Genomic DNA, 23238 nt, shown 5'->3' with positions numbered 1-23238 from the left:
ACCCGAAACATTAACTCTGATTTTTTTCTTCACAGATGCTGCCAGACGTGCTGAGCTTCCAGCAACTTCTGTTTTTGTTTCTGATTTACAGCATCTTCAGTTCTTTCTGTTTTTATTAAATAAAGATAAAATGTTTTCAATCATCTGAATTAATAAATACTGTTCTTCTTCCTCTGTCTTCCTGTCCAGTGAGGAAGAGTCGATCCCCATCTCTTCTTAATCCTTCTCGAGTGAGGCCATGTCCTCCCGTGCGTCCAGGAACTCCCCTTCCTCCAGACCCTCCCCCACATACCAGTGCACAAAGGCTCGCTTGGCGTACATCTTGTCGAATTTGAGGTTCATGCAAGTCCAAGCCAAGGAAATGGCAGTGGTGTCGCTCAGCATACACCTCAGCACCTTCACCAGGTCACCCTCTGGTACCACAGTTGGAGGTTCATTGTTGATGCCAACCTGTGGAGGGAAAAGAGGATACGTTTCGATTAGGAATGTAGAAAAATTTTACATAATTGAATTGATTTGATTTCATTTCATTTGATACATCGTAGTCACATGTACCTAAGTATAGTGAAAAGCTTTGTTTTGCGAGCAAGACAGGCAGATCATAGCAAACACAGACATACAGATCATAGAGTGCTTAGACAGAGCGAGGCATACTAGGTTATGGCTGCCCAGGAGGTGTACAAAGGAAGATCAGCATTAGCAAGATCAATATTATTTGAAGTTAGAGAGGTTCATTCAGCAGTCTAGTAACGGCAGGGAAGAAGCTTGAACCGGTGATTGCGCGTGTTCAAGCTTCTGTATCTTCTGCCTAACAGAAGAGGTTGTAAGAAAGCATTATCGGGGTGGGAGGGGTCTTTGATGATGTTGGCAGCCTTTCCACAGCAACGAGAAGTGTAAATGGAGTCCATGGATGGGAGGTTGGCTTCCATGATGGTCTAGATTGTGCACGCAGTCCTGAGCAGAGCAATTGCAGTACCAGGCCATTAATGCACCCAGAAGGAGGAGTTCACTACTTCTGTGCTGAAACCTTCTTGCACTGAAGGCTAACATTCCATTAACCTGCCTAGTAACCTGCATGTCAGCCTACAGTGACTTATTGATGAGGATACTCAGGTCCCTTTACAACCTGTCACTATTTAAGAAATGCTCTGCACCACTGTTTCTCTTGCTAAATGGATAACCTCATCTTTTTCCACATTATATTCCATCTGCCATGTTTGTGCCCACTCACCAAGCACGTCCAAATCATCTTCAAGTGATTTTGCGTCTTCGTCACAGCACACAGTCCCCATCTAGTATTGTATCATCCTCGAACATGGAAATATTACATTTGGACGCACATCCAAATCATTGATATATATTGTGAACAGCTGGCTTCTTTGCAATACCCCATTAGTCTTGGATTGCCAGTGCAAGAATGACATTTATTCCCATTCTCTGTTTGTGTCAATTAGCCAATCCCTAAGCCATGCCAGTACATTACCACCCAAACCATAAGCTTTAATTTAATCAGTAAAGTGTGCTGCAATCTACCTTGAACAATGCGCTGCAAAAGCACTTGGACAACCTGTGCACTCAATGTCTAGGGTTTGCCTGGGAAGGTTAAACTACTGACGGGCAATTTCTCAGCATCAGGAACCCTATGCGAAAATACATAACTCAAGTTTGAGTTGCCAACTTCAAAGGATTCTCATTCATTTAACTGAGTAGTTATTGCAGATGGGTTAGAGATTAATATTTGTTCTAACTCCTTAAAAACTGCCTCCCCCAACTCACTGCTGACCCCCTCAAATCCACCCCTCAATTCCACCTCCTGATAACATGGACAACCCAACCTGACCTGACCCACCCCTCCCCACTACGATCTGATATCCCATCTCTTTCTTGACTCAGTGACTCAACTTCCTGACCTTATCTGGTGTCCATCCACCAGACTTGGCCTGGTATCTCCCCATCCCAACCTGACTGACACCCCCGAACCCTTCTCCCAATACAAACCTGACCCAGCCTATTCACCCTTTACTCTATCCTTCATCCATTCAACCACCATCCTGCCTCTTCACTCCATGATCATATGGACTGATGCTATGCTTTGAGTTTGGGTTCAATATAGCCTGTCAAAGAGAAGGCAAAAGTCAAGAACAGTCTTCAGGCTTAGACTCCTAACTAACACTCTTACAACTAAATACTTCTGTACATGTTTTTTATAGATATACCAAGCTCTGACTTATAGTTATTTTAAACAAGGACCAATCTCTCTTTTTTGCAAGTCCATATTCTCGTATGAATCTTCCAGCCAAGATTGTTGCAGTCAGGTGGTATTCATCCAGAGTTTGGCGTGTGTTCTGACTCCACCCACAATGCTCTATTTATGATCAGTTATGAGCAACTCTAATCCCTGTAAAATTTCCGTCAGAATGTATTGAAAAATCTCTGAAGCAGAAGCAATACCAAAGGCTGGCCTACTGAAACAGCAGTGACCAAAGAGGTTATGAAGGTGGCGAGGATTCATGATATCCCATCCATACAGACCTGCCCAAAATCCACTATCAGCATCCAGCTTTGTGAATTTTCTACTGGTGAAAAGTGTAGTGAAATTAGCATCAACTGTAGACGTATCCATATTCTATGCTGGACCTAAGTACCCTGTTTGCCTTCTGAACTATGTATCTACCTGCCTTGCTACCTTGTAGATCTGTAGATATGCACACCAAGGTCCATCTGATCTTAACCCCCTTCCAAGGCCCCATCATTCATGTGTCTTGCCTTTCCTTGTTAGCTCTCCCCATATATAGCCAAAAGCAGGCAAGTGAGACAAGTTTGGTTTGGGAACATGGTTGGCATAGACTGAAGGGTCAGTTTCCATGCTGTATGACTCTATGACCCTCTGATTCTAGGTGCATTAACTCACATTGTTCTAGTCTGACTTTCATTTGCCACTGTTCCACCCACCTGAGTAGTTTATTGATCTCTTCCTGTGGTTTTTGGCTGTTGTCCTCATCATGTACCATCCTACGAATTTTTATGTCATCCGCAAATGTCTTTATCATACCCTCTTCATTTAGGTCCAAATCGTTAATGTATGCCAAGGTGTCAGCAACAAGCTATGTGGAACTGTATGGTCAGTGCAGACTTGATGGGCCAAATGGCCTCTTTATGCACTGTAGGGAAGGACTGCTTCAGTATCTGAGGAGTTGTGAATATTGTGTAGTCATTGGCAAACATCCACAGTCCTAAACTAGGGTGATTGGCCTCCAACAGCCTCAACTATTTTCTCTACTAATCAGAATCTCCTTGAAATCCCTCCAAAAATTAATTTAAATCCATCAGATCCCCAGTTCTATGAGTGCCATATAAACCAGTACATAGATCAAAATAGTTATTCATGAGATGCATCATGATAAACGGACAGGATTCTATTAACTGAAATGCTGTGTGATTCCTGGAATGCAATGTGGTTCAAATAACTCACCATCAAGAACTATCTGTTTTCTTCAATCTTCCAGCTTTAATTGTGTTTCAATCACTTGTCATGCATTTGTGGTTTTAAATTCACATACACACCAGTTATTTATCATATATTTATTCTATGAAGTATAGTCTATAACATTGATGTGAAATAAATATAAAATATTTTAAACAATTTAAATTTAAAAATATACTTCTTTGTCAGTCTTCCTGTCCAGCAAGGAAAAGTCGACCTCCACCTTTTCATAATCCTTCTCCAGTGAGGCCACCTCCTCCCATGTGTCCGGAGCTCCCCGTCCTCCAGACCCTCCCCCACAGACCAGTAGATAAAAGACCACTTGGTACATCTTGTCGAATGTGAGGTTAGTGCGGGTCCAAGCCAAGGAAAAGTGGTGCTACACAGCATAAAGACACCTGGTGCATCTTCACGAGGTCGCCCCTTGGTACCACCTTTAGGGGCTGGCAGTTGATGCCAATCTGTGGAAGAAAAAGGGAATACATCAGATGTAGCTGCATAAGCAGACACTTCAACAAGAGGCCCGTGGTTGGTGTAATTTTGCGGTTTACGATATTTACAGTGTAATTAAAATGAAATTTTATTGAAATTCAAATTTAATGAACTGTTTGTGCAGTTTCACAGTACAAGTATCCAGCTGTTTATTGGCACCCTCTCCCAAGTTTCAGTCTTCATTTTCTAATGGAGAAATAGAAGTGAGAGAGCATTCTGGTGCTAATTCAATTCTTGTTTATACATTTCCAATGTGGCTTTGATTCTGGGGAAATCATGTTCTTATTTTAGGGCAATGTTCTTGTGGTAGACTCAAGATTACAATCACGAATTGAAGCTGAGAGAATTCTATTTCAAATCTCAGAAAGGGCTCCTAATTGGTCCAGGAACAGGTTATTGATGGTTCTGGAGGGAGAGATGGCTTTTTATCCAGACCAAATATTCACGCAGTGCAGATGTGAAATGTGTTTGGCAGAGTCTCTGTTTCTCCAGAGTTCTGTGGATTAAACACAAACCCAAGACTAATCTAGTCGGGCACCAATCAACAAATGCAATGTCTTGATGGAGGCGTTGACATCGTAGGATACCACGTCTCCTCGGTATAGCATGCAGCACACCCTGGCGGGCGTCACACTTCACCATTTGACTGACTGGTTCAAAGCAGGAGTTTCTCAATTCTTACACTGAGAATTGCTCAGCAGAAGTAAGAAGTGCATAGGTCACCACAGGGGAATGATTGCGGGTTTGGGGATTCAGTCTGGAATTCAGTCATATCCACATTGAGGGCACCGTCAAACCAGGGTGATGCTGTGATAGATTACTCCAGTTGTGCAATTAGATCGCCTGTAGAACATTCCAATCAACTGGACCATGAAGACTGCATGGTCTAGAGAACCACACTAAGAAAGGTTCGATGTTGCAGGACGCTGACTACATCAGTGTGCAAACGGCATTCGTGATATCCTGTTATTAGTGGGTCACTGGGCACTGTGTCTAGCCTTGTTGATCAAATGTCCTTCAATCAAATTGCAAATCATAAAACATCCATCAATCAGACCCACATCCATTACACCCGTGTCTATCAGATTCCAATCAGCTCCACAGGACAAACACACTCCAGCAGTCACAGGCAAAATTCCCAAGCACAACTTTTCCTCAGTCTCCTCTCATACTGTTAGTCATCCACAAAGCTTCCATCAATCAACTACTCACCAACCAGTACAAACTGCCATCTATAAGACTTGTCTAAAAGAAATCCCAGTATTTAGACCCCATCAATTATATGGGTTTCTTGGATCTTTTTTTCTCAGATTTTATCAATTTTGATGAAATTAAATTCCAATCAATCTGCTCCATTTTCCAGACTAGTATCAATCACACTACATCTATCAATCTCCTTAACCAGGAACCAAAATCAGTTATCATGTTTGCATTAATTAGAAAGATCTGGAGGCACAGTGAATATATAAATATTGTTTAAACATTACAAGAAGTTTTGACTCAATCACCTTTTCAGGTAGTGAAATTTCAGGCTCCCACCACCCTCTGGAAGAAAAAAATCCTTCTGAACTCTCCTCTTAGCTTCTTTCCTTAAATCTATGCCCCTTAGTTATTGACCCCTCTACTAGTGGAAAAATTGCCTTACTATCCACCCTATTTATGCCCTCTCATTATCTGATACACACCTATCAAGTCCCCTCTCAACCTTTGCTGCTTCAAGGAAAACAACCTCAGCCTTCAAATTTTCCTCCTAGCTCAGACCCTCCAGTCTAGACAGAATCATGGTAAATCGCAAGTGCACCCTCTGTAATGCAATCACATTTTTCCTATAATGTGTTGACCAGAACTGCATGCAGTACTTGAGCTGTGGCCTAACCAGCGTTTTATTCACAGTCCAATTTATTGTTCTTGGATTCTGATCCATTGTTGTGATGTTCCCATCTAATGTTTTTGGGTTCTGATCCATGGTTGTGATATTCCAATGTACTGTTCTCAAAATCCAATTTGAGGCTACTGATAACATTATGAGATTGCACATTGAATTGTGTCCTTTATCAACAGAAGAGGGAAACCTACTAGTGACACAACTAGAATCCATGGGGACTGACATTAATTACAGCTACTGAGCAAACAATTTCATTTAACTCTTTATAAGCTGAGACTTTTATTGTATTTGACCAGGAACATTGTGCTGCCCTGATGGGATTTGAGAGTTGCTGTGACCAAAATTGGCTGAAATACTAAAGGAACTGACCATAATTTTTCAATCCTACTATAATCAAAATGTGAGTAATGTAGTCTTGTATTTGTACAATCTTGTTAATAACAGGAGAGAGAAAGCAAGAACTCAGACACAAACTATGAAAACATTTAGGAACACTTTCTCAGGCCATATTCTGAGAAGTAAAATAATTCACCATACGAGAGGCATGGATGAGGTCATGGTCAATGTTTGGACCAACGTCATAGGGAGAAAGAAAGAAAAATTAGATTAAGCAAGTAGATTTCAGGAGATTACGTTTGAAAATGAAAAGTATGAGCTCCAAGGTAGTAATCGCCAGTGCCATGCAGTAGTGAGTATCGGAATGGAAGGATAGAGCAGATAAGTGCATGACTAAACAGCTGATTCAGGATGGGGTAAGCTTTAGATTCTTGAGGCAAGAAACTGTTTCTGGGGGAGGTAGGTCCTGTATAGGTTGGACAGGTTACAGCTGAACAGAATGGGACCAAGTTGAGGTTGATTTAAATTAGATTGACGGGAGATGGAAAACTGACAATTAGTTCAGAGGGGAGAGAAGCGGAGATGAGATTACATCAGTAAATGAGTCTGCAAGGTAGAGGATTCATAAGTCATGTTAAGAAAGAAGGGATTTTAACAAGGTTAAATGGAATGAATTCTAATGCAATGAGTTTGAGGAATAAGTTAGATGAGATAAGAGCACAGATAGGCATGTGAGAATATGATTGGATCACCCAATGATACAATACAGAACAGGCCCTTCAGCCCATCATGCCTGCATTGCCAAAAGTACACAGCTATCTACATTTGTCTCACTTTTCTGCACTAGGCCTATGGCAGTGTGTGTTATGACACTTAAAGGGCTGGTCCAAATCGGGGTACTGAGGTTTCTTACCTCAATTATCTTCCCACACAGTGCATTCCAGACCCCCACCATCCTCTGGTTGAAAAACCTTTACCTCAAATCTCCCTAAACCTCTTGTCTTTCTCCTTGAAATTACATAGCCCATGCCATTGACTCTTAGACTAAAGGGATCAGAAACTGAACTAGACTGGCCATATAAATCCCATGGCTACTACACCAGGTCAGAGATCAAAGTAGGAAGGGTGGCCTGTCCTTGGTGAGCTGCACCATTAGTTTGCTAAAGGCAGCGAGAATGGGAACAAAAGTTTGTGTCACATTTATTCAGTCCTCTTGGGTCCTGGGAGTGATGACAGAGGTTTGTAAATGTAACACTTCTTGTCAAAAAGCAGGAATATAGAGAATGTAACTTCAGGCCATTCTGCCCAACAATGGTGTTGGGGAACAAAGTGAGAATATAATTGAAGACAGAATTGTCACAAGGAAGAACATTGTTCACTGTTCTGTGTGGATCAAGTAGGAACAGCAAATGGGTTGAATGAGTGGACAAATATTTAGCAGGTAGAGTATAATGTTACTGCATTTGGCGAGGAGTATACAAAATCAAATCAGGGAGGTTGCACAACTGGAAGATACAGAGAGAATTACAAAGTGTGTGCGTGGAAAAGATATAGCAAGTGACTGGGAAAGTAAGCGCGATTTTTAAAAATTCATTCATGGATGTGAGCTTCGCTGGAGGACTTTGTACAGTTTTGCTCCCTTTTGTAAAAGGAGATAAATGATTTCATTTTTGGGAAGAAGAGGTTCTCTGATGGGGAAGAATGGACCGGGATAGCCCTTTGCCCATGGGGGTTTAGCAGAATGAGAGATTTCCTTATTGAAATATACAAGATCCTGAGACCATCCCCTGGGCTCCCTCTTACAGAAACCATTCAATCAGCGCTGCGAACCAACGTTCCTTTTATGTTCACGTTTCCCCAGGCAACCGGATCCCTTTGTTCTCACTGACCAATCGGAGCTCGAGTTGGCTTCGGAAGATTCGGTATAAATAGCGAGGGGGCAGTGAGACGCAGCAGATTTCCAGGAGCTGCCAGGATCACAGGGGATCATGGTGAGCGCGCACACAACCATGGAGAATAGGGTATCGAGCACAGACACTGAATGCACGCTAGTGACAGGGAAATCTGCAGTGACAGATTGAGAGATCCGGGGTGGAGACAGAATTATGCATCAGCGATCTGGTGATTGCCGTCGGAAGAGCCGAACTCCACGGGAAGGCGAGATTCCAAAACTGATCCAGCGAGCGGGTGGATTCTGAGCGAGCACGTGGTTCATAACAGTGGGGAGCCCAGGAGACCTGGGGATCCACACTGAGGGGGAAGATCTGCAAATACTGGCAAGAAGGTAGGAGCCAGTGATTCCAGGCTGCAGGAGGAAGGGCAACCTATGGTGACATCGCAAAGATGGGGATGTCCTGGGACCTGGTGGGAACACAGTGCACAGAGGATATGGATGGAATGCAGAATTAGTAGGGAATGGGTGGGAGCCACATGCTACAGGGAGAGAATGAGTGACATTCCTCCATCCCCAACCTCGGTATAGTTCTGATGGCGGGTCCCAACCCGAAACGCTGACTTTTTTGTTCCACTGATGCTGCCTGCCCTGCTGTGTTCCTCCAGCTCCACACTGTGTTTACTCTGACTTTGACCTTTCCTCTTTAGCGAGAGTGTCTTTCACTTCACGTTGGCCAGGCCGGTGTGCAGATCGGCCATGCCTGCTGGGAGCTGTAGTGCCTGGAGCATGGGATCCAGCCGGATGGGCAGATGCCCAGTGACAAGACCATCGGAGGATGGACGACTCCTTCAACACCTTCTTCAGTGAGACTGGGGCGGGGAAGCACGTTCCCCGAGCGGTCTTCATCGATCTGGAGCCCACTGTGATCGGTAAGTGGAGAGATTGGGGAAGGCTGTCTCCCTCAAAGTTCTCACTGAAATATGGCCTGAATTCTCGCTGTGTTCCTGTTGTAACATCTCTGTTCCCTGTCCCCAGATGAGATCCGCACCGGCACCTACCGACAGCTCTTTCACCCGGAGCAGCTCATCAGTGGCAAGGAAGATGCAGCTAACAACTACGCCCGGGGTCACTGCTCCGTAGGCAAAGAGATTGCGGATCTGGTCTTGGATCGTGTCTGGAAGGTGGTAGGTTCTCGCAGTTCACTGTGCTCACTATATTCCTGCCCCATGTTCCTGACCCCCATTCTCTGAGCACAGAAGTAACTGTGATTCTGCTCAGCTGCCCTTCAGGCGAAGAAGCCGAATCTACAAGAATCAGTCATGTTACTGGCTCCCAATGATTCTTCCTTGCAGGTCCCACTGTCCGGTTTCCCATTCTCCTATTGTCCAGTCATACCGATGTAATACGAAGGCCAGTATCTGCTCTCGCATCGTGCTGTCTATGGGGAATATTCTGACATTGGTATAACCATACTGGTTCACAGATAGGTAGCAGATATTAGGAATGATTGCATTATTTTCTGGATGGAACGTTACGATGAATGGACCAGTGTGTGTGTCAGTACTTATCCCCCCATTTCACCATGTGCAATAATGTCAGGGTATGCACTTAGTTACAATGAACCGAAATATAGAATATTTCATCAACAGTGAGGGACTGGGTGATATTGAACTACAAAGCATTTTGGGATGTCCTCTAACTGTAAAGTCACACACTGGTCCAGCAAGCAATAGAGAAGGCAAATTGTATATTGGTCTTCAATACAAGAGGATAGATATATTGCTGCAATTTTATAGAACTTTGAGACGACAATTTTTAGAGAATTCTATACAGTTTTCATCTCCAGGCTGTAGCTAGGTAGGTTCAAGATCTGGGGGGGCCACAGTTTCAGAACAAGCACAAGGCCCAATTCTGACTGAGGATGAGGACTTTCTTCGAACAGAGGGTGGTAGATGTTTAGAATTCTCAACCCAAGACACCATGGTGGCTCAGTTTTTCAGCATTTGCAAAACTGAGGTTGAGAGATTCCACTATGATAAATACATTCAGAGACAAGGGGAGAGTACAGGAAAATGTTGTTTTGGAGAAGATCAGCCACAATTGAACAACGAAGGGGGCTCAATGGGTTGAGTGGCGTCCTCCTACATCTATTGCTTTGCTCTTTCTCTCCTTTATCCTGAAGTGACTTCCGTTGTCCAAAGTATCCAAATTAAAACTGTAAAGGGAATCGTTGGGAATCACTGTCATTTATAACACAGAGTTCATGGCCCCGGCTTCCTAAAGCCCATTGCTCCACATCTAGATTCCAAGTTCATACATCTCAAGCGGTAACACATCCCCCATCCTGATGGCCAGTCATTTATACTCCTCTCCAGGTTATCTATTGCCTAAAGGCAAGATTCCACAACCTGTTACTGTTTAATGAGTTTGCTGTGTTTGTCCCTACAGGCTGATCTGTGCACAGGGCTGCAGGGATTCCTGATCTTCCACAGTTTTGGGGGTGGCACAGGCTCGGGTTTCACTTCCCTCCTGATGGAGAGACTCTCTGTCGACTACGGTAAGAAAGCCAAGCTGGAGTTCTCCATCTACCCCGCTCCCCAGATCTCCACCGCAGTGGTCGAGCCGTACAACTCAGTACTGGTCACCCACTGCACCCTCGAGCACTCTGACTGTGGACAATGAGGCCATTTACGATGTTTGTCGACGAAACCTCGACATTGAGAGACCAACCTACACCAACCTCAACCGTCTCATTGCACAGGTGGTGTCGTCTATCATGGCGTCACTCCGGTTCGACGGTGCCCTCAATGTGGACCTGACAGAGTTCCAGACCAACCTGGTCCCCTATCCCCGCATTCACTTCCCTCTGACAACCTTCGCCCCTCTCATTTCTGCTGAGAAGGCTTACCATGAGCAACTGTCAGTGTCAGAAATTACCAACTCCTGCTTTGAACCAGCCAATCAAATGGTGAAGTGTGATCCCCGCCAGGGCAAGTACATGGCGTGGTGCATGCTGTACCGAGGAGACGTGGTGCCCAAGGATGTTAACGCTGCCATTGCCACCATCAACACCAAGCGTTCAATCGCGTTTGTTGATTGGTGCCCAACTGGGTTCAAGGTTAGTGTTGGGTTTGTGTTGAATCCACAGGGCCCTAGGGAAACCTGGATTTTAGAAGAATTATCATAAATGTCAATAATATTCTCTCTAATCTGGGTTCAAAAGTATCTCCTTCCAGGGATAGCAATGGAACAAACCCTCCCCAATCCTGGCCTGAGGAGGGGAGAGCTCACAAAGTGCTCCAGGTCAGAACCTACCTGGAAATGGGAAAAGGGCTTCGTGAGTCTGAGTGTCTCTGCAGTTGCTGTGATGAGAATTATTTCACATTTGAATGCAGTCTCATTACACAGAGAGAAACTAAATCAGAGGGAGATGGACAAGGAATGGCCAGACTTCCATATTTACACAGGGAAAGCATCAAACCCACTAATAAATGCATCTTTCCGAAAACTAATGGGCGATTTAGTGTTTGGATTCTGAAGCTACACTCAAAGCAACTGAAATCTGACATCTTTGCTTTTCCACCGCCCCCCCTCCCCCCCAACAGGGTGGCATCAACTACCAGCCCCCGACGGTGGTACCAGGCAGTGACCTGGCGAAGGTGCAGAGGGCCCTCTGTATGCTGAGCAACACCACTGCCATTTCCTTGGCCTGGACCCGCCTGAACCTCAAATTCGACAAGATGTACGCCAAGCGGGCTTTTGTCCACTGGTATGTGGGGGAGGGTCTGGAGGAAGGGGAGTTCCAGCACGCACGGGGCGACATGGCCTCACGCGAGAAGGATTACGAGGAGGTGGGGGTCGACTCTTCTTCGCTGGACAGGAAGGGCGAGGAGGAAGAATAAGATTTATGAATTTACACAGTTTAATTGTTTTAACTATAACTCACATTGATATTAATTATATTTAAGTAAATAAAGTTATTTAAATGATTCTGCAAGTGTATCTCAATAAGAGCTGCAGATACAAACAAGGGATTAAGGAACACGGTGTAAAACAAGAAGAGTGAAGATGGAAGAGGATGAATGGAGCCAGAAACATCAAACTCCACACGGCTGCAGACCAGTTTCAGTCATTCACACACTGTCCTTTCTTTAATAAAAATTAATCTAATTTTCTAATACCTGTTGAGATATAATCACACACCTCTGGAGCATGTAAATTTGAACCCAGGCCACTTGGTTCAAGGGTAGGGACAATGCCATGGCACCATAAGAGGGCCCCTACACTGTCCTCTACTACAGCTGAATCAAATAAAACACTGATATCATTGATTGATAGGTTGATAATTGGTCGGGTTCATGGGCAGGGATAGGGATTGAAAGATCAGTAACTAATCATTGAGGATCAGATTGTGGGAAATAAGATGACTGGGGTTTGAGGAATGTGGGGTTATTGGATATTGGTCAGTGATAGGATTTTTACATTAGGATCTGCTCAGTGGGAATTGATTCATGACTCATTGATTATTGGGCTGTGGGGGATTTGTGATCTACTTGATTGGATTTGAGGAGGGGTGATCTGATTCCTTGTCCCTCTCCCCCACTAGCCACTGCAAAATCCGAAATTTAGAAATGGAAATGTTACCAATTATACATATATCAGACAGAATGTAAATGAGGTTCAGAAACCATCTGCCAGGCTCATCGAAGAACAATTTTAAAAAGCAGGATATTGCAAATAAAACTTAGTTCAGGCAACCCTACAAATACTATGAATTCAAATGCAAATTTCTGCAACTAATCATCTTTAAAGTTGTCTGAAATGCAGTTTGTAAATCTCAGAATAATATAATGTATCCTAAAGCGTTCTCTCAAAAGAGCTGCATTTCGTTGTCTTCAGAGAGTGAACCAATTGTGTTCTAGAAGTCACAACTGAATCAGTATCAACCTCACCACCAGACAGTGTATTCCACATCCAAACCAGTTATTGGGCTCAAGAAACATTCCTCCATGTCCCTGGTGTTTTATTGGCAATGACTTCAAATCCATGTGCTTTCATGTTCCACCTTTCCACCACAGGGATCAGATTGTATCCAGGTCTCTCACCATTCCTGTGCTTTGGCACTCCAGGCCCCTTTTGTTAAAGCCCAAGATTTAACAGTGCTAAATTAAGTCACCTCTGGCCATGTCCTATCAACTTGAATGATTTACTGTTCACACCTAGGTCCCTCTGATCCTACATAAAAACTGAAAGAACTGCAGATGCTGTAAACCAGGAACAAAAACAAAGCTGCTGGAAAAGCTCAGCAGGTCTGGCAGCATCAGTGAAGAAAAAAATCAGAGTTAACGTTTCAGGTCCGGTGACCTCGGGTTCTGAGAAAGGGTCACCAGACCCGAAACGTTAACTCTGATTTTTTTCTTCACAGTTGCTGCCAGACCTGCTGAGCTTTTCCAGCAACTTTGTTTTTGTCCCTCTGATCCTACATTTCCTTTACAATTGCAGCCTTTATTTAGCATTACCTTTCGGTGTTCACTCTTCTCAAATTGAAAGACCTCTCACTTCTCTGCCAAAAATTCCAAGTGCCATTCTCCTGCCCCATCAACCTGCTTGTATCTGCCATACTGGGGCGTAACATTATCCTGATATTCCATAATTCCAAATTTCTGTCTTCCCCAAGTTTTGAACTCCATGTTGCTCTGAGATATTAAGAGCAGCAGTGGCCATCACAGTGACCCCTTAGAAACTCCCTCCAATCTGGAAAAGACTCAGTCACTAGTTTCCTCTACTTCCCATACCTCAGCCAAATTTATATTCCTGCTACTATCTAGTTTAAAGAATGAGCTACACTAAAGCATATTACGTGGCATTCTGTCCAGCGCATTTTGAACGCCATCTATACAAGATCCACCATATCACCCTGACTGCCCAGTCTGTCTGCTCAACGAAAACTCAAGCAAATTCTGTAAAGATAATTGGCCCTGATCAAACTCTGTCGTCTTTCTTTCATTAGTCCATAATTGTCCAGGTGACTGTTGCATTAGATATAATAATCAGTAACAACAGCTTCCCAATACCAGATGAAAATGACTAGCCTGAGGTTGCTGTATCTCACCAGCCCTGTATTCAACAAGTGGGTAACATTTACAATTCTCCACTGGCACCTCTAAGGAGGTTGGGGAATGTACGACCACTGTCTAAGTCATTTGCACATTTCTTTCCTCTATTCAACCAAGCAAACAATTGGTGTGAGACAATGGAGGACAAAATTAGAAGGGCCGTTTCAGAAAAACCTTCACATCAGCAATTATTGAGGACATCCCACCCCTCACTTCAATGTTTCAAACTTCACTGAGGAGAAAAGGAAGTGCTTTTTAAATTAAACGAATTAAAATAAAACTGAAATGTGCAATATGTCCACTTGTCCAAATGTCTGATAATCAAGTTGTGTACAGGAAGTGCAGAGAACTGCAGAAGTAAAGAACAAAGAGAATGCACACAATTAACAAGAGAAAGTAAATGACAATAAGCTGTTACAAGACCATTAAGACTTAGAAGATATTCAAAGGAAACTGTGGGACGAGTATGGGGTGAAATGAAATACCTGTGTGCCGATGAACTGTAGAACTCTGAAATTAATGAGTGTATTCAATCTGTCCTCACTGAAGATGATGATACTCTCAATGTCCACTGCAAGAAGGGAATTCAGAACCTGAATCGGATTCAGAGTTCAGAGGTAAGGAGACTAACGCAGCACACAACACAGCAAGGCTCCATTTAATTACAGTAAGACATCTTTACTCCTGTTCTCAGAGTACAGACCAACATACCTGAATTCAGAAGAATGAGGGAGGTTCTTACAGAAACATAAAATGAAGAAGGGAGTAGATATGATCGAAGTAAGGAGGTTATTTCCACTGATAGGTGAAACTAGAACTGGGGGGCATAGCCACAAAATAAGGGGGAGCAGATTTAGGACTGAGCTGAGGAGCAATTTCTTCACCCAAAGAGTTGTGGATCTGTGGAGTTCCCTGCCAAGTGAAACAGTTGAGGCTACCTCATTGAATATTTTTAAGGAAGATAGATTTTTGAACAGTAAAGGAATTAAAGGTTACGGTGAGCAGGTGGGTAAGTGGAGCTGAGTACACAAAAAAGATCAGCCATGATCTTATTGAATGGCACAGCAGGCTCAAGGGGCCAGATGGTCTGCTTCTGCTCCCATTTCTTGTTATGTAGCACACGGTACTATAGGTGTGGTCTCAGCAAGACTCTATCTAATTATAGTAAGACATCTTGACTCCTGTACTCAGAGTACAGACCAACATACCATTTGCCTTCCTCATTGCTTGTACCTGCAAGTTAACTTTGTGACTCATGAACAAGGATACCCAAGTTGCTTTGAAGTTAAACACTTCTTAGTCTTTCACCAAATAATATTCTGTGTTTGCTTTTCCATCCACATTGAATGAGCTCTCATTTTTTCCACATTGTATTCCATCTGCAAAATTTTTGCCCACTCTCCAAATTCCCTTAAAGCACCTTTGCATCATCCTCACGACTCACTTTCCACCCAACGTTGTGTCATGTAAACTTGAAAATGTTACATTCAATCCTCACATTTATATATGTTACAGATAACTGGGGCCCAGGCTCTGATCCTTGCCGTTCTCCACCAGTCACAGATTGCCAATTTGAAAATGACCCATTTACACCTCCTTTCTGCCTTCCATCCATTTACCAGTTCTGAATCCATGTCAGTGAATGCCCACAATCACGGAAACATAGGAACAAGAGTAAGCCATTCAGCCCCTTTAACTTGTTCCACCATTCAATGAGATCATGGGTGATCTGTGACCTAACTCTATATACCTGTCTTTGGCCCATATCTTTTTTGCTTAACAAAAACGTATCTATCTCAGATTTAAAATTATTAACTGATCTGGCATCCGCTGGATGAGTTTGTGGAAGACAGTTATTTACTAACCTCTTGTACTGAACCTAACTAAAAGTTTTCTGAAAATGTAAACATAATACAAAGGCTGCCCACCCCCACACTACCCCCAACTCCCACTATCTTGTTTTAAAACTCCACTAGGTTTTTTAAATATGGTTTCCCTTTCACAAATACATGCTGACTCTGCCCAAACCTACCATTATTTTCTAAGTGTCCTGCTATGTGGTAAAGAAGAGCTCCAACCAAGACTTGTGGTGAAATTCTCTTAATGCAAAGCCCAGATTGCAGCTCTGAATTTCAGAGAAGGATGAAGCAATCGGAAAAACTAAGGCCTGTGAGGAAATTGCATTAAAGAACTAAATTCTCCCCTGAACGCAGCCTCATTACAGATGCTTTCAGACTGGAACAGAAACATTAAATCCTCAACAACTGCACATTGAGTAAACAGATCTGTGAATTTTGTTATGCATTTTCCAATGTAGCTTTGGTGAGCCTGGACCTCATCTGCTCTGTCCTTTTCTTTGTCTTTTCTTTCACTTTTTTCCCCCCCTTTACTTTTATCTGCTTACCTTCAGTGGAGGGCGAGTTTGTTCAATACGGAGGAGATCAGCACTGAAGACAGCGGGCGCCCAGTGCGGTGGAGTTGAACCATCGCAGGACGAGCGTGCCCAACGTGGTGGAGAGCGAGGGCCCCTGACATGTACGGCAGTGGTGAGAACAGGCAGCCCGAGGCAGCAGTTGTGAAAGCAGGTAACCCCAGGGTGAGTTTGGCGTGGATTGGAGGCGAGGCCTGACACAGACTGGAGACGACGCCCAGCGCAGAAGAATAGCAAGGCCCAGCACAGTCTGCCTGAACCACTGCAATGCTGAACTTTTCATTTCATTATTTTTATAATTTATTCCAAAGATTTTGTACCTAGGTACCTTGTACCCAAGATGACGTGAAGGACCGCGATGCTGAGATTTTTCTTTATTTTGCTCTGATTTATTCCTAAAGTCCCGTACCTAGGTAACTCTGTACCTAAGATGACACCATAAGTGGCAGCTTTGTAAATGTAAGTACATGCGACAATAAACTTAATTCTAATTCTGAATGCGGCCTCAGAAACTGAAGAGCCCTAGTCACAACCAGAGGTGGATACTTCACGCAGTGAAAGGAACAATAAAAGGTCATTAATTTAAATTTGTTAAAAACTATTCCCCAACCACCAGATATGGTTTTGAAGCATCTGCTTACACATCTGACATCTCTCTCTACCCCAACAGATTGGCATCAAATATCAGCCCCCAGTAGTGGTACCGGGGGATGACCTGGCGAAGGTGCAAAGGGCCCTCTGTATGCTGAGCAACACCACCGCCATTTCCTTGGCTTGGACCCCTGTACCTCAAATTCGACAAGATATACGCCAAGCAGGCCTTTGTCCACTGGTACGTGGGGGAGGGTTTGGAGGAAGGGGAGTTCCAGAAGGACATGGCTTCACTTGAGGTGGACTTTGAAGATATGGGGGTCAACCCTTCCTTGCTAAACCACAAAACAGGGGGAAGAAGAATAAGATTTATTAATGTAGATTGTATAATTTATACATATAGCTTTATTTTTACATTATAAACAACTGTGTATCTCTGGGTTCATTTAACATCGCAAATGCATGGCAAGTGATTGAGACACATGGTGTTAACATGGAAGATTGAAGACGACCAATACATAGAGGGTTAATCAAACTCCTGATATGGCTGCAGTCTAGGTATCACAGAACCGGTTGGTCATTAAAATCCCATCCACTGATCATAGAGCCATACAGCAAAGAAACAGACATTTCAGTCCAACTTGCCCATGTCAACCAAGTTTCCTAAATGAAACCAGTACCACTTGTCTGCATTTGGCCCATATCCCTCTAAACCTTGCCTATTCACATACCCACCCAAATGACTTTTAAATGTTGTAACTGTACATGCACCTATCAGTTCCTCCAGCAGTTCATTTCACATATGAACCACCCTCTGTGAGAAAAAGTTGCCCCTCAGGTCCCTTTTAAATCTTTCTCCTCTCACCTTAAAAATATGCCCCTTAATTTTGAACTCTCCCACCATAGGGAAAAGACCTTTGCTATTCAACTTATCTATGTCCTTCTTGCTTTTATAAACCTCCATAAGGTCACCCCTCAACCACCTACACTTCAGTGAGAAAAAGTCTCAGCCTATCAAGCCTCTCCTAATGACTCAAACCCTCCAATCTTGGCAACATCCTCGTAAATCTTTTCTGAACCCTCTGCAATCCTTCCTATAATTGTGACCAGAACCGTACATAGAACATAGAACATTACAGCCCAGTACAGGCCCTTCGGCCCTCGATGTTGCGCCAACCTGTGAAACCAATCTGAAGACCATCTAACCTAAACTATTCCATTATCATCCATATGTTTATCCAATGACCATTTAAATGCCCTTAAAGTGGGCGAGTCTACTATTTTTGCAGGCAGGGCATTCCACGCCCTTACTACTCTGAGTAAAGAACCTACCTCTGACATCTGTCTTATATCTATCACCCCTCAATTTAAAGCTATGTCCCCTCGTGCTAGTACTCCAAAAGTGGCCTCACCAACATCTTGTACAGCCTCAACGTAATGTCCCCACTCCTATAGTCAATGGTCTGAGCAACAAAGGGAGGCATACTAAATGCCTTCTTAACCACTCTGCCTACATATGATGCAACTTTCACAGAACTATGTACCTGAATTCTTAGGTAGGATGTGGCTGAGAGCATCATCTGAATAGAGCTGTTAGTGGGAAATAATGTCAGTATTTTCGCAAATCAAGTTAGAAGATCTATTTTTAAAGTAAGCACAGGTCAGAAACGGAGACACCTAAAATAAAAGCAATAAAACCAACTAAAAACATGAAGAATAAATAAGCAGCAATTGCTGGAACTCGCGATTGGAGCTCTTTCTCAAACCACTGCAGCTTTTCTGTCAGAATAACCTTTTCTTGTCAAGGCCAATCATAATCATTCAGTAGCCCATTGCTCTGCTTTTGTAATTCATTTGGTTTAATGATAATGGATTTGATAAGTAGGGTACTGAATAATGGTTCTCACAAGGACAGATCAGAAACTAGGGGTTAAGAGAAACCAGAGAATTATTGACGAAATTGATAAGGTATCTCACGAAAGACTTGGTTAAACTCCAGACTGAGGATATGAGCTTGCTTGAGCACAATTGAAAAGAAATACCACTTGATTCCAGCTGTCTGGACAGAAAGCGTGAGGAGGAGAAATAACAGGTGCAGGGACCACAATGCTGGCCAAATGAACAAGGCACCTGTGCTCTGCAGGCTAGCAGAGTTGAAGCAATCCACTACTATTACAAACCAGCCTGCACCACTTAAATATAGAACTGTGGATCTGAAACAAAAAACAAAATTAATGGGAAAAACTCAGCAGGTCTGCAGCGCGCAGGTATTCCCATGAACAGTCACTGATTCAAAACGTTGACTCTGCTTTCTCCCCATGGTTGATGCCAGACCTACGGAGTTTCTCCAGCAATTTCTGTTTCTGCACTGCTTAAACATTATCAAAAGCCAAAGCCAAAGCCAGTCTGGACTGTGCAGATTCTCCCGCACTGTTGAAAGCTAACCTACATTATTTGAAGTGGTTCAGTGGTGAGCACTGCTGCCTCACAGCGCCAGGGACCTGGGTTTGATGCGACTTGGAGACAGTAAGGACTGCAGATGCTGGAAGCCAGAATCTATAGGTGTGAAGCTGGAAAAGCACAGCAGGTCAGACAGCATCAGAGGAGTAGGAAAGTCAACGTTTTGGGCCGAAACCCCGAAAAGTTGACTTTCCTGCTCCTCTGATGCTGTCTTTTCCTGCTGTGCTTTTCCAGCTTCATACCTATAGAACCTGGGTTTGGTGCCTCAGGTGACTGTCTGTGTGGAGTCTGCACTTTTCCCCATGTCTGCATGGGTTGCCTCCAGTTTCCTCCAAAGTCTGAAGATGTGCACATTAGGGTCTATTGGCCACGCTAAATTGCCTGTAATGTTCAGGAATGTACAGGCTAGATGGATTAGCCATTGGAAATGCAGGGTTACAGGAACAGAATAGGGAGGAGGACCTGGGTAGGATGCTCTTTGGAGGGTCAGTGTCGACTCAATGGGCCAAATGGCCTGCTTCCACGCTGTAAGGATTCAATGATTCTATGTGCAAGAACTATACTCAATGCACTGACCAATACCAAACGCCTTCTTCACCACTCTGTCTACCTGTGACTCCACTTTCAAGGAACTATGAATCTGCACCCCTAGGTCTCTCCATTTGGCAACACTCCTCTTAACCTGACAAAAACAAATAATGAGAATAGAATGGCAAATAACATACAAGGGAACCCAAAAATCTGCTAACTGTATGGACTAGAAGGGAGAAGAGGTTGGAGTGCACAGGGCCACAATTAATGCTCAGGGATCAGTTTCAAAACCCATCAAGGCACCTAGTGGAATTTAAATCCAATTATTAAATCTGGAATTGGAAGCCAATCCTACTGATTGTTAGTTGTTTTAAAAGCTCACCTATTTTAAGAGGAGAAATCTTTCATCCTTACCTGGTCTGGCCAACTCACTATCTCTAGGACCAGAGCAACATGACTGAACCAAATTGATTTTCTTAAAAATCCGGGCAGGTTAGGGAAGAACAACAAGTGCTGGTCTTGCCAACGATGACACCCAAATCCCACTGAAGAACAAAAGGAAAATAACAGCATAGTCGCTTCCAGGAAGGATAAAAAGGGGTGAAATATGCTGAGAGGTGCAGACCTAAGCTGGAATACTTAATCAGCAAATTGTTTCGCTATTTACCATGGAACATTATCAGTAGAAGTGGAGATGGGACAGAGAATAGGCGAGGATCAAAAAGATCAGTGATCTGAGGTGACGGGTTGATGGGAATATTCCAGAGTTCACTTACCTTCTCCTTGGACAATGCCCAAGAATTAATTCTGTGCGTCTTGATCACTCAGATACGTGGTGAATATCACATCTGAGCCTAGTCCTCTGCTGACCACAGCCACCCGATCCCAGCAGCAGCAGCAGCAACCCACACGCTGTGCAGCAAAGGTGACCAGAGAGTGACTGAGAGCAGAAACGTGGTTGATTTTTATACCCCTCCCCCTGTCTGGGCTGTACCAGGGCGAACTGCAACCATCCCGCCAACCTGATGGATCAAGGAGTTCAGAACAAGCCACAGACAAAGCTGGAGCTATTCCCACTGCACAGAATCACACCAGGCAGTCCACATAAAACCAATCTAGATTTATTTTCTCAATCAACGACTGGAAACCTTTCAGATGTCGAATGCAAACTCAAATGATCAAAGCAAACAGGCATAACAATTTCACAATCCTCATTCCTCTCCCATTTTGCAGTGTAGTTACAGAACCATCCCAACCACAGGTTCACAGTGGAATCTGGAAAATGGAGATTTTAACAAAGTCTAAAACACCAAGTCCACAGGAGTGTTGATTGGAATGGGCATCATTTCACCAGGTCTGGGGCTGAGGAGGGGTGAAGGGGAGGACATTCTGTTGGGCTTCAGACTGGCCTGGGGTTGGCAGAAGGAAGTACCTCTCACACACTCTGGCGTCCGATAAGCTTATGTTTCTGCTGCAGTAAAGCCTGGTATTCTGCCTTGGTGCTCACAAGGCTGCTCTGCAGAGTCGCCACCTCAGCTGCCAGCTCCATAACTGGAGAAAGATGGGAAAGAGAGCGAGAGTGAGAGAGAGAGACGTTGGGGACAATGATCAACAGACAGTAAATAACACATGTGTCACAGACAGCAGCAGCAAGTATACAAAAACAAAAATAGTACAGAAACTCAGCAAGTCTAGCACCAAAATTGGAGAGAAAAGCAGAATCAACATTTCAGGTTCACTGACCCTACTTCAGAACTGGACCCCGAAATGTTGATTCTGGATTCTCTCCACAGCTGCTGCCACACTTGCTGAGTTTTGATGATAGTATAAGGTAGGGATGGAGGTTAGATAGACCTTAGGTTTAGCATAAATGTTCGGCACAACATCGTGGGCCGAAGGGCCTGTACTGTGCTGTACTGTTCTATGGCCTATGTTCTCCAGTTTTTGTTTCAGATCTCCAGCATCCTCACTTCTTTGTGTTTTTGAGCAGTAAGTGTACTGTGTGGGACACACAGAAATAGTAAGAATGAAAAACTTGCACATTCCAAACCACAGTGAGGCAGAAAGATGACAAGTGTGAGCAGTAAAGCCCTGTTCCCTGGAGGGTGAGCAGAGAGCAAAGGACGAAAGTCAGACGTAAAGGACAGACAAATGAGCATGACGCAGATACAGTACAGGGAGTAAATTAGAGCAGCAGGAAAATTTTAATTTTCCCGATCGCTCATGTAGCCTCTCAGTCATGTCTTCCCTCACCCAGCCTCATCTTCTGCACCCTCTCCCTCCTCTCTAACCCTCACGTTCTCCTTTCTCGTGCATCGCACTTTCCCCATTTCTGACACCTTCTTCAGATCAGGACTGTGGGATCCGTACCTTCTTTGAAAGATGCCTGAGCATCTCGTAAACTCTGCGGCACAAGGACCCCAAACCAGCGAAGCGGGTCCCGACTGGGCTGACGTCCACCTCCTTGTCCCACAGGCTTATCTTCCTCACCAGGCTTTTCTTTGAAAGCCAGCAAGTCACCGACCAGCTCATCTGACCGTAGCTTCTGCTCCTCCTGTTCTTTCCACCTGGTTTTTCTCCTCCTCACTGCACAGAACAACAGGCCAAAGTTCAAGCTGTGCAAGTCATTCACTCAGCAAAAACACATTGCACCATCTCTGCCCAATCCTGGCAATGTTTAGCATGGTGTCAAGTGAAACCTTGTCTCCTTGGCTAAATGCTAGCTCCAGCATATGAAGCTGTTGCATCTCATGATGCTGCCAGTTCCACACAATCCCAATCCTCAAGCGCAAGTATGGTTCAACAGCATATTCATCTTCACAGGGCATCACATCAGCCTTTTAGCCACATATTATCCAGGATAACACCGGATAGCAACTATGGTCTGAAACCTGGTTAATGCTTCTCCCTAGATAACAAGGTGTAGAGCTGGATGAACACAGCAGGCCAAGCAGCATCAGAGGAGCAGGAAAGCTGACGTTTCGGGTCTGGACCCTTCTTCAGAATTTTCTGAAGAAG

General features: G+C 43.9%; 1 protein-coding gene and 2 pseudogenes across 1 annotated transcript in view; 1 reads left to right on the top strand and 2 right to left on the bottom strand.

Annotated features, from left to right (window-relative positions):
• Window positions 1–4823, bottom strand: part of LOC109921124 — a 5395-nt pseudogene extending 572 nt beyond the window's left edge.
• The window catches only part of LOC109921126, a 31840-nt pseudogene extending 19809 nt beyond the window's left edge, over window positions 1–12031 (top strand).
• Window positions 12032–21325: 9294 nt separating this feature from the next.
• Window positions 21326–23238, bottom strand: part of ccdc115 (coiled-coil domain containing 115) — a 15186-nt gene continuing 13273 nt past the window's right edge. Inside the window, exons 3-4 of the mRNA XM_048619951.1 lie at window positions 22591–22835; window positions 21326–21771 (exon numbers count right to left, since the gene is read on the bottom strand). Coding sequence (XP_048475908.1) covers window positions 21656–21771; window positions 22591–22835 — 361 coding nt within the window. The 3' untranslated portion in view covers window positions 21326–21655. The remainder of the gene's footprint in view (window positions 21772–22590; window positions 22836–23238) is intronic.

This window comes from Rhincodon typus, chromosome 44 (assembly GCF_021869965.1).
Source record: "Rhincodon typus isolate 14 chromosome 44, sRhiTyp1.1, whole genome shotgun sequence".
Taxonomy (NCBI): Eukaryota; Metazoa; Chordata; class Chondrichthyes; order Orectolobiformes; family Rhincodontidae; genus Rhincodon; species Rhincodon typus.
This window is presented reverse-complemented; position numbering and strand designations above follow the sequence as displayed.